At 38.7% G+C, this 12,030-nt stretch overlaps 1 protein-coding gene across 2 annotated transcripts in view; it reads right to left on the reverse strand.

Moving 5' to 3' along the window:
- The window catches only part of FRMD3 (FERM domain containing 3), a 142,948-nt gene that overhangs the window by 68,694 nt on the left and 62,224 nt on the right, over positions 1–12,030 (reverse strand). For both annotated transcript variants that reach the window (XM_086770995.1, XM_086770996.1), the window contains exon 3: positions 601–643. In XM_086770995.1, the coding sequence (XP_086627121.1) occupies positions 601–643 (43 nt within the window). The remainder of the gene's footprint in view (positions 1–600; positions 644–12,030) is intronic.

A 12,030-nucleotide genomic window follows, 5' to 3' on the forward strand; every position in this document is an offset into this window, starting at 1 on the left:
AGAAGTCTTCACATTTGGCCCACCTAATGGAAACAATGAGCCAGACCACAACATTTCAAAAAGACTGTTTAACAATCTTTTAAATTAAATTATTTTAAATAATATATTCCTATTTTAAGGAGTCTTTTTTAAAAATAACAATTGTAATTTTCCACTTGCCTGTGGTAGGAGCTCACCACTTAACCCAGAGTACTTGAGTTTGCTGGACTGTAACAATGATCTCAAACCAATGCTCTGGTTTGTCAGGAAGCAGGGGGCAGCAGAAAGAAAGGAAACCAGAAAGACCCAGAAGCAGATTGCCACACTCTGTATTTTATTGCCATCTTGCAGTGGCTGATGGTGTCTGCCTGAAAATGAGGGCCAGAACAGACAAGTCTTCCCACCAGATCTGCCACCAACCACACATCAGCTGGCCTCTGGCTCTAGCCGTGAGACTCTGAAATTAAGGTAGCATGGGGTTTTTAGGAGTCCAGAAAGGACATGAAGAGCCTATTTGCACCAGGAAATAAATGAAGCATTTTCTAAATTACTGCATGGAAGCACAGGAAAACTTTTGGACACTTCAAAAGCAGTTTTAAAAGGTGTTCTCTCAATACTTACATTTCATTTGCTTGACAATGGACTTGTTGGGCTCAAGCCAGTGCTGGAAAGGCAAAGCAGAGAGCAGAGGTTAATACAGACCACAGCAGACAACAACATCCTTGTAGAAGTATGTGTACCAAAAATAGAAAGTAGGATTTTAGTTTCACTGCAACATACATAAACTGCAAAAAGCACTTCCATATTGTTATAATACTGGAATTGCAGTGTGTAAGCATACTTGATGTTACCAATTCTTAGAAGATGTAGTTGAGACAAAAATAAGACAAATATTTCAAAGACACATTTAAAGGAGACAGGCTCTACTGATTAGTTTGCAGTAGACAAGGCTTTCAGTCATTTTTTTCCAGAAGAATCATCATATTGGACAGTAGGACAGACTATTCAGAAACATTGACATAATCTGCTCATTAATGTTATCTTCTACAGTTATTATAACTAAAGCCTGTGTAAATACTGTGTTCTCAGTCAGTAGCCTCAGTACACAAACTATTGTCCTTTTCTACTAAGAAATAAAAATCCGAGGGGAAAAAGAGTGTACTTTCCACAGACAGGAGATGCTGCACACAGTCAATGCACAAGAGAGAGCTATGGATGACTACCAGTCATTGTACAAACTTCCAGGGAAAGCCTGCAAAGGCAGAAAACTTTCATTTTTTTATTCTCTTGGAAAATGAACTCAGATGCTTCTGTGACGAAAAGCTAGGCTCACAGTTTAGTTAAGAGCCTTAGCACATCCCCTGCTAACAGTAGCGGACTGATGCTCTGATTTACAAAAGAACATGCTGATATTCAAGTGCCACTTCTGACCACAGCCAATAGCATTTGTACTAGGATTTTTCCTGTAAGCAAAAAATCTCCACACTAAAATGAGATTTGTGCTACAGAAGCAGCTAGTCAAAAAGCATAGTATTCAGCTTTAATAAGCATAATCAACACTAGAAGGCCTTGCACTAAGGGGTTTCATTTTTAACCCTTTTCATTCTAGCTCTAAAATCCTACAGTCGACTGCAAAAAGAAAACCTAACATTTTTTAAACCATACGTATACTTACAATATCCTATACCAGCTACCATTTTTCTTCATAACTTACAGTAATTCTACTACAGAGAAAGGCCAAGGAAAGATATTTTGCAGGAATTGTTAATAGGTGACAGAAAATTATTATTTAAAAAATAATGAGATCTCAATAATTCAGTCCAGATCAGGGGTAACTGTAAATTAGTTTTCTGGAACAGAACTTCCGACAAAACAAATACCTTGGAAAGAACATTTTCAAACACCTGCAGCTTCTATGCTGTGGCTGCTCAGAAACTCCTGTATATAGTTAACAGCAGTATTGGAGATAAGCCCTGCTATGTACTTCTGTTTGAGGCTCACTTATCACTGAAAAGACTGATACGGAATCCAGGTACTCAAAAAACAAACAAAAGAAAAAACCAACAACCCCAAACTTCAAACAACAACAACAAAAAACAACCCGACACCATTTCTTCACTTCTTCCCGCTCTCCGGTATCTCTATTTTTGAGGGAAAAGAAGAAAGAAACAGACTTCAGAAAGCAATGACTGTTTCACCAACTTACCAGAAGTATCTAGCTCATTTCATTCTTTTTTAGATCACACAGATACATTATTTACACATTTTCCTCTGAATAACAGGGGGTGAGGGTTGTTCATAAAAAAAAGGTAAAGCAATTTAAGAAATTTGATGCAGTCTTCAGTACTTTATAGATACATAATCTAGAATGAATTCACAGATAGAAAACCTGTAACGTCACACAGAAACACAAGCTTACTTTCCTTTACCTCTTCAAATGCCCACCCCACCTCCACCACGATCTAGGCAGTCCTAGCGGAAGAGAGCAAAGAGGAATTTGGACAGCAAGCCGCGTTGTACCATTCCTAGGGAACTGAGAGTTAAGAGGTGTCTCACTATTTTCGTCTAGCAGCAGCATAACATAATTTGTTTGCTATTTCTTTTTGAAAGGCCAGGATGAAATACTAGCACAGACCAGGTCAGCACTTACAGCTGTCTAAAAAAGTCAATCACCTATTCTTACAAAAAGTCCAAGGTAAAATAAGCGAATCTGCAAATATGAAACCTTCATGGTTTACCACATGAATAATGAAAAAGGGGAAATACGGATTAAATTCCTCATGCCGTGCACCAAACACTCAAGAACACAGATTTAGCTAACATGTCCAAAAGCAAACATGTTTCACTAAGACCTGACTTTCATGGGTTAAAAATGGATTGAAAAGACACTGAACAATTAAGCTGTCTAGATTTTCACTTGAAGGTCAAGGAACTGACAGGCAGTGTTCAGAAGCTCAGGTTTCTGTGGTGACCTTCTGTTGGTGGAAGATTGCAAACGTGTAGGCAATTCAGCTGAATCTTCCAGAAAACTGAGCAATTACTTTATAATTTGTGGAGATTTTCAGAGACACAGCAATTAGGTGCTTAATGCTCTCTGAGTGTCAGGGGAAGATAAACACCTAGTCGTTGCTAGTACTTCTGAAAATAGCCACCCCTGTATTTGTTTGCGTATTTCAATTTGAGTTTTAAGAAAGATTCTCCCCTGAGTACTTATCTTCCAGCCTTACAGCATCGACTATTAATAATTAATAACTGTGCCTCATCTCTACTGTAAAGTATTCATGCTATATTTATTCCAAGATTAATTAGCTGTTATAGCTAGGACTAGATTAAGGTTCCTATAAATTCATCAAAGAGTCTCTGCAGGAATTTTCAGCTGAAAAGCATCTGGCTTTGCAAAATGCTTTTTCCATGTATCAATCTTTTTTTTAACAATTTTGCTGAAAGAAAAGAAAAAATTCTCAGACGGAAAGAAAGTATAACATTTTGAGTTATCTTTTCAGGCCAAATTTTAAAAGCATTTTAAATCTTCAGCTGCAAAGAAGTTGTAATTACTCCTGTATGCCACATTGCCTTGCGGGAACAGACCATAGGTGTTTCCAATTCTTCCTGGTAAGGCTAACACCTCACAAAACAAATAAAACAGACAAACATTCAGACATAAACTTGGAAATAGAGACAAGAATCTTTAATTTCTTCCTTGCAGTAAAATTTGCAAACTAGGGAGACAAAAAAAAACCACCCAACAACCTTAGACAGTTTAATTTTTGCTTCACGTATTTCACATATTTCAGATGATGTGCTTTAATTGGATGATGGCCTACACCCTCAAACCAGCTTGGCTTTATATGTGAGAGTACTTAACAATCACCAGAAATCATTCCTGCAGAGGCTGAGACTCCCATTTCCTTGATGGCACATTAGCAACATGGTTGTTGCCCACTGGAGAAGAAAAGACTTTGAGCCTTATCCAGCTCACACCTATTACCAAGGATCCTGTGTGGAGATTCATGTTCAGTGCTGCCAGTTTCTGATCCCTTCTGCCAAAAGAGGCTTGGGTAGCAGCTGAGTATCTAGATGGTCAGGCAGATGTCCTCACAGCAACAGAAGGCCAAACTTAAGAGAGCCTGAAGGTCATTTATGGGATAGCTACCAAGTCTTGGTGCTTCAAGTGCCAGTGGTGAGTAAGCAAACTATTATGGGTATCACTTTTGGTCCCAGGATCCTAAAATATGCTGAGAAGTGCCTTCTGTCTGAGGTTTCATTGCAACTGCATGCTGTGTTTCAGACTAGTGCAATTTGTACTTTGTAAATACAGCCCTCACCTCTGATCAGCCTTTAAGTGGCACTGAGTAGTCATTAGCGAGGCCAGGTGTGTTCCTGCTTACCCACAAATGCTGAGCAGCTGATGTGCTACCAGCTTCCACAGCAAAAGCTCAGGATGAGCAAGGACACCACACAAGGGTAAAAGCAGCCTTCCAGAAAGTCAATTTCACACCACAAACACTGATGTGCTTTTAGCAGAGACACTTCAGCCCACAACTTGTTTCGATTGAAGTCATCCACTAAGAAGCTCAGACAGGACTCAGCTTGGTCTCAGTATACCACAGAGCTAAAGGTTTTAGAATAAGGAGCACGGACGGAAGAGGACACGACATCCCATAGCTATTCTTATGGCCCTTGTAAGGAATCAGGTGCCAGTAAAATCCCCACACTCTTCTTCCTCTACGTTGCAACAGCCACTTTACAGTGCAAATGTGTGTGCTCCAGACCCCTCTTCCTATGGACGGACTCCAGCATAAGGCTGGCATATACCAAGGCCCACCTTCTAAAAAACTCCCAAGCCAAAAGCAGGGGCTTGGGACCTGACCAACAACCAGAAGTCTAATGAATTTAGTGAAAAGTCTCTCCTCTCCTCCAACACAAGAGCCTTTTGATTCAGTCCCTGTGTTTCTGAGAGGAGCAGTCATGAAGGGGCAATCAAAAGCAGCCAAATGCTGTGAATGTTTAAATGCCCCTCGGCAAGCAATATTTAGTCAAGTGCTCAGATATGCACACAATAAAACAGAGCCAGAAGAACCTGAAGATGTCAGAGGAATATTCTAGCCAGGCAAGGACAGGATTTGAAGACATTGTTTAATAGGCAGAAAAGAGCAGGATAATGGAGATATGCACTGACACATTGCTAGAGAAGTAATAAAATTAATTTTATTTAAACCCCAACCCTGTATTAATCATGAAAATTAATACCTAACCTTTTCCTTGAATGAAAAGCAAAATCAAAACCAATTTGCTGCAGCCTCAAGGCAGTGACTTGCACCAGGTCACCACCTGCCAAAAGTCAGACTCAAAAAAACCAGTAACAGTATCCAAAGCTAACAGCAGCTCAGACAGGGGAATTAATTGGGTGCCCACTCTGTATTAGCACAACAGATGCCAAATGACCCACGGTGCCTTGCATGTCTCCTTCTTCATGCCCTGAGGCTGACAGCATTTTTTCATGCCTTCAAGAACCGCTATAGCAAGAATATTGATATTGTTCTATTGCAGCAAAAGAGCTGTTCCTCTGTACTGTTCCCAAAAATCAGGGCATGGGCTCTGGTCAGCGGCACGCTAAGCGGGAAGAAAAAATGTACATCACTATCACAAAAATGAATCTGGTCCAGAAATAGTACCATCCACTGGAAGAGAATCACTGTTTGTATGATTCTGAGCTGGAATTTATTAAACATATTTCCAAATTCTTACTCTGTTATTCCTATTACACTAAAATATTCAGAGAAAATACAATGCTGTTAAGTTGGAGTAGCTCAACCAACCTATAACCTCTACAGCAGTTGAACATCTGGCCAGAACATCTGCATATACTGATGTATGGATGAGCCACCACATGCTTACAGCCAACAGGTTCACAATTGATGGAAAAAAAACATCTTTACTTTCATTAAAATAGCCTGCAGAATGATTTGGTTTGCAAGGTTACTAATCTTCACACAAGACATTTCAGTTAGCAGCATTAGTGGTGAATTAAGTTTAGATGTATATTCACATGACTATTCATTTGTGCCAAAATTTTGCTCAATACATAAATGCACCTCTACTGGTAAAAGCAAGTACCCATTTAACTCAGCACTTTGTCCCTGAAAAAGGCCTGAAGCAAAAACTTAGAAAAAGAACAACAGTAGTCCCCACTGCGTTCACTGGGCTTTTTCCATCAGCCTCCATTAAAGTTTAAGTCTTTATAGACTTCCACCAATTTGTCTAAATGCATGTTTTTAACACTTTTTAAAACATGTTCGGCAGCTACAACAATGAATTTTATCACTAGGTACGGTATTTTTAAAACTGCTTCTCAATACCATTTGAATTATAATTTCCTTAAGTGCATTTTAAGGAAAATGCCCTGATAGAACAAGTACAGAGCAATCTTTCCCCGATCACCATCTCCAACCCATTTTACGACATACCTTTCTCTCTCATTCTGTCTTGCTCATTCTCTTGCTCTCTCTCTCTCATTCATTCTTTCTCACTCACCTCTTTTCCTAGCTGAGTTATCCTAGTCTAATCCATCTCTCCTTGTATGAAATCCATTCTTACTTGGTGTAATTCTCAAGGCCTTCTTTGTTCCTCTTCTAGTTCTACTGTATTTTTTGACAACAGTATGACCTGAACTGTACACACCAAGCAGGGTCACCGCAAGACTTTCTGCAAAAGCACATAATTTTTGTGGTAACTGTCCGAGAGGAGAGACTCATATGCAAGAAGCACTAAAATTTTAATTAACCTATGGCTCAGTTACTCTGGTGTTCAGGCTATAATACTTTTGTTCTACTTCTTCAAACAGACTGGAGAGCTCTCAGACAGCTATCTTTACATAGCTGTATGGAGCCTTACAAGTCATTACACAAAGACATAGCTTTGTTAAACTGAGGTTGCAAATTATCCCTTGTCTCTTTTTGCCAACCTTCACCGCCCTCACGTGGGACAAAGTGCACATTTTTAAGAACATGTATTAAATAGTTGGTTTTGCTAAAGCAGAGATCAGCTGCACCCAAGACTTGCTGACCCTTTCAAAAGGTCTCTCTGATGAGGCACTGCTGTACACTTTGTGTACATGCCCCACTAAAAACAGAACTGCTGCTTCATGATACAGAAATGCATTGCTTTCAGACAACAGGCTGCGATTTCCTTCACTGGTAAATACCAGGACAATGCTGAACAACTTAGGTGACAAGATTAAACACATACTCTCTCCAGGTCCATTGGAAACGACTACTCTAAAATACCAATGGGACTCCCCAGCAGCCTCACTAGTGAAATAAACATGTAAGTTGACAAAAAACTACCTCTACATAGCGGCACCTACCAGTTTTCAGTGCATCTAAGCTTGAAAGCAAGAATTGAATTTACAACAGTTCTCTAAGTGAAGACTGGCAGGAGTACCAGCAAATCCGTGGTGCACAATGTCATCTTTCTAACGATGCACAGAGATGGACTCTGTGCTCTGGGGATGTCAGAAAATCCCAGTGTACTCACAGCCACCATTAAAGACCAGTTGCATAGTGGGAGTGTACTCATACAGCAGTTTCACTGATTGGAAAGCTTTGTTTTCATACTGACAGGCATACACGCGCAGAGCTGGAACCACCGCGCTGCTGTGCTGCTCCCAGACCATCCTGCTGCACATCCACATGACGAAGCAACTTAATGCTTCAAGGTGATTATTATCTCAAACATGTCTACAGTGACAGGTGAGACTTCACAGTCACTTCAGAGCCTTTTCATAACACCTGATATTTCCAACCTACCCCATGGGTAGCTCCTAGGTACTTCTGCCTAACTACCACCTCATACTTTCACATTCAAAAACATAACCACGAGCACATGCTCAAATCCATCCATCTGGGCAACAAAAAAGGAAACTTAAGTATTTCCAACTTTAAATCACTGCTCAGATACCGTCCTGAAGAGATTAAATTTCACCACACTACCTTCTTCCTTCTGCCCAGTCCTCCATTGCCCTCAATACTAGTGGCCTCTCTCAACAAGGGATCTCAAGTCTCTCATTCTAGTGAGAGATGCTGGACAGAAGCTGCATTATTTCATGTTATTCCCATCTCCTGCCAGTCCTAAAAACACACAAAAAGGTGCTCAGTCAGCCCAGGGTATCTGGGACAGAATTAGCCATGCTGGATTTCCTCAAGGGTGAGACTGTGATAGATAACTGGCCTCGACACAACAGCTAGTGTATTAAATACTACCAGTAGGTAGTTCCTTGAGCAGCAGAATCAGTAACATACCTCCTGCAGGTATGTCTCCTGTTTGAAACCACTTACTTCTTAAAAACACAAGCTCCAAATTATGGCTTCCGGGTTCTTGTAGTGGCTCTCTCTCAGCTCCCTCTAGATTCCCTATGGAGTGTGTTTGCCCTGCAGCGTTTCCCTTAGTAAGAAAAACAATAGGGTTTTACCCACTGATATGGCAGTTTATCTTCATGAAACCTTACAGGAACTTAAATTTTTGAGACCTATATCCCCAGCCCAGTTTGACCAAAACTGGCTTCAAAAATTAATATAGTTGAGAGTCAGGGAGAAAGGCAATGTGATCCCATATACCTAGTTTTCCCAGAAATCCAGGCGAAAAATTCAACAGTTAATATATGAACACTAGGAACTCATTTGTTTCCAGCGTAGTACCATTGGACATAAAATGACATATTGCAATTTACTGCGTACTTGTAGTACAATCCTGGCTTTTCTGAAGTTACACTAGCGCAGTTTCCCCAAAGGAACATCCAGATGTGATGCTAGAAGGTAAAACAGCCAATATGGTGTGGAAACAAGAGTCTTTAACTCCTAGTTCAGTTTGAGGTCATTGGCATTGTTACTCTCTTGTACATCCAAAACTACAAAAAAGCAACCGTGCTGCTTTCTGTTAAGAGTGTCTTCCAGAGTTTCTTTTTTGGTCTGGAATAGAAAATGGAAAATTATAGAAAATTTTACAAAGCTTAAGTATGCCTAAAATATCCACACTTTACTTACGCAAAAGGAAAGGATTATTATAAATGGGGGGGGAGGGAGGAAGAAATATACAGTATAAATTAATTGAAAAATAAAACAACAGCTGTTTCCCCCCACAGTTTTCCCACATTTCAAAATTTTGTTCCAACCTAAGATAATTAGCTCAATTATCTACATTTTTCACATAGTCAGAAGTTCTGAATGTTCTAAACATAAATATTGAAACATTTCATTTGAAACATCTGAAATATTGAAACATTTCATTTTTAAATTCTCACATTCAGTCAAGTGTTTCAAGACGCCTAAGTCAAAATGCTACATTTTCGTAGCATACTCTAAAAGAAGACATTTAGGATAAATTAAAGCTGATATTTTTGCCTGCTTGCGCTCCCTCAATAGATTACAAAACAAAAGGACTGCAAATTAGCTTTTGGAGAAACTCTGCAACCTTTGCACAAAAAAATTACATACAAATAAAAGGGAGGCAAGCATCACTGGTAGACTAAATGCCAGCAGAAGTAATTCTGCATAATATTTTTATATATGTATGTGTGTGTACACTATATAATAATATAATATTATGCCATATAGCTTAACTGTTCAAGGAGCCAATCAAGAGTCATTCACTAAAAGCCAGAATTAAATGTATTATTTTGGCAGCTTAATTTGGAATCACAGATACAGACCTCTCTGTGCAAAGACAGACTATGGAATATAAACTACAACAGAGGCATTCAACACTTCCAAGAAAATGGGCAAAGCAACATGAACTGTACACCACCTGCATCCGAATCAATAATAATTCTCCTAAAAAAAAGGTTATGCTTTCTTGTTTTAGCTTTTATTACGTGTTCTTTGAAAGAAACTTCAAATGGTGCCTAGTCTCACTGTCAATGTTTACTATAAAACCCTTCCATAAAATTACAGAGATCTATCTTAAAATTCCTTACAATTCTAGTTAAAAATTTTTCCCCATTACCTCCGTTATGGCTGTTCCAGATGCTGTTGCTCTCATCAGCTTAATTAAGAAATCACCTCTCTTGCTTAAACTTTCTTTTTCTTTCTACTTTACATTCTGGTGCATGTATAACCATATCATCTTATCCTTTGTTTTGCTCCACTAAATGGGTTATAACCTTCTTAATACCATCTCAAAAACAAGCTCTCCATTCTCTTTGTCTTTCTAATACTTCTTCTCTCAATCAGTTTAATTGATCTTTCTTAAATGCAGACATCTAGATCGGAATAACTCAAGTCTCACTAGGGTGTAATGACCTTAATACTTTCCTGAAAATACGATCCTAAGAAGGGTCAAAGAAAGTGTTGTCTTTTATCATAGCCACATCATGTTGGTGGATTATTGACAAAACTAGACCAGGCAATATTCATCTTATTCACTACTCCACATCTCTTTATTTGTCTACGGGGCATTGAAGTACATTGTCACACACATTGTTGGATGATGAATTATCACTTTCCTTCAAAGCAATTGTTCTCAGTCAAATCACCAGTTCTAACTTTAGAAAGAAGCTCTTAGTGAATTCCACCTACGGATCTTCATTGAGGTACCGTTTCTGTTTCGCAGTACATCTAGCCAACACATAAGAATGTACTGCAGGAAATGTCTCTCCCTTTTTCCTTGGTGGGAACTGCAAAAATTCCACAGAACTTCAGAAATCCCTTCTACAGAGCATTAAGTACTCTTTCCTGTAAGGTGGCTACGATGGAGTGACGTTGCTCCTGTGACCCCACTACATCTTACACTTGCTACGGGTGGTCTCTATCACCACGTACGTGAAGAACTACTCCTCTATATCTCAGGGGTCTTTGTTAATGTGAATTTCAGGCAGCTAAGCTTACAACTGCTAAAATACAAAACTGTGGGAAGGGCCATCACCTACCTCATAATTTCAAAATCGTTATTTCCTCTAGTTTTCTACTGAACCAATTACTGATGAACTGTATTTAGCTACAATGCCTGGGCCCCAAGATAATTATTCATAAAGTCCCATGCTTGTTACATAACTAGGAAATTGTTGGTTAGTATGTTTCTTTAAGTTCAGAAAAAGATCAGACCAGTCTGCTGATGGGAGAAGAATTGAAATTGTAGTTTCACAGTCTTCCTGCATCTGATTGGGAGGTATTCATGCATCTGCACCTGATACAGAGGTAAGACTCAGGTAAGTGAACCTCAGTAAGATTTGAGATTCAAAAGAGCCAGATGACATAAAACTAGTATTTTTTTATTGTAACATTTGTCTGCAGTTTAATCCTTAGAATACGGTTTGTTGCAGAGGAAATATTTACTCTGAGGGAAAGCATTTTATGTATAAATATTTTTAAGTGCAATCGTAAAAAAAAAAACATAAAAAAGGAAAAAAAACAGGAAAGGACAAAGGAACAACAGAAGATACTGCAGGTAAAAATAGCTTATTTTGATGAATTGTAATAAACCTAAGAGAAAAATGTATGTTGCTTTCAACTTACTGTCCAGAGCATTCAAGTCTGTACAAAAAAAAGTCCCTTGTAATTCATGTCCTAATTCATGAGAGAGTTTAAAATCAAGAGCTAATAACCAATTAGAGAAGTTATTCATTTGCTTAAAAACGTTAAGGTAATTATAAATCAGCATTTTAAAATGCATGTATGGAAAATGTAAGCTTGAGGAGTTTGCTTAACAAAATCCAGCTGAAGAGCTGACCTCTTGAAATAAACCACCGTACTACACAGGATGGCCACAGTATTCTTATTTGTTGGCTATAAAGAATAAGGAGAACCTAAGAGTTTTTAGGTAAGATTATAAATGTTTTCTCAGATTGTCATTTACCTCTAACCAAGAGTAAACTTAAGCTTTAGTATAAACTCCAATCTTCCATAAACTTAACACAGATTTAGATACACTAGAAGATGTAGAAGAACAACTGTATAGCCAACAAAAATAAGATACTGCAGCGAATTTGTCAATATATTTAACAGGTCTTTGAAACACAGGAACCATGTAAGGTATGATACTACAGGCATCCTCATGGGG

This window comes from Chlamydotis macqueenii, chromosome Z, assembly GCF_036417535.1.
Source record: "Chlamydotis macqueenii isolate bChlMac1 chromosome Z, bChlMac1.mat, whole genome shotgun sequence".
In the NCBI taxonomy this organism is placed as follows: Eukaryota; Metazoa; Chordata; class Aves; order Otidiformes; family Otididae; genus Chlamydotis; species Chlamydotis macqueenii.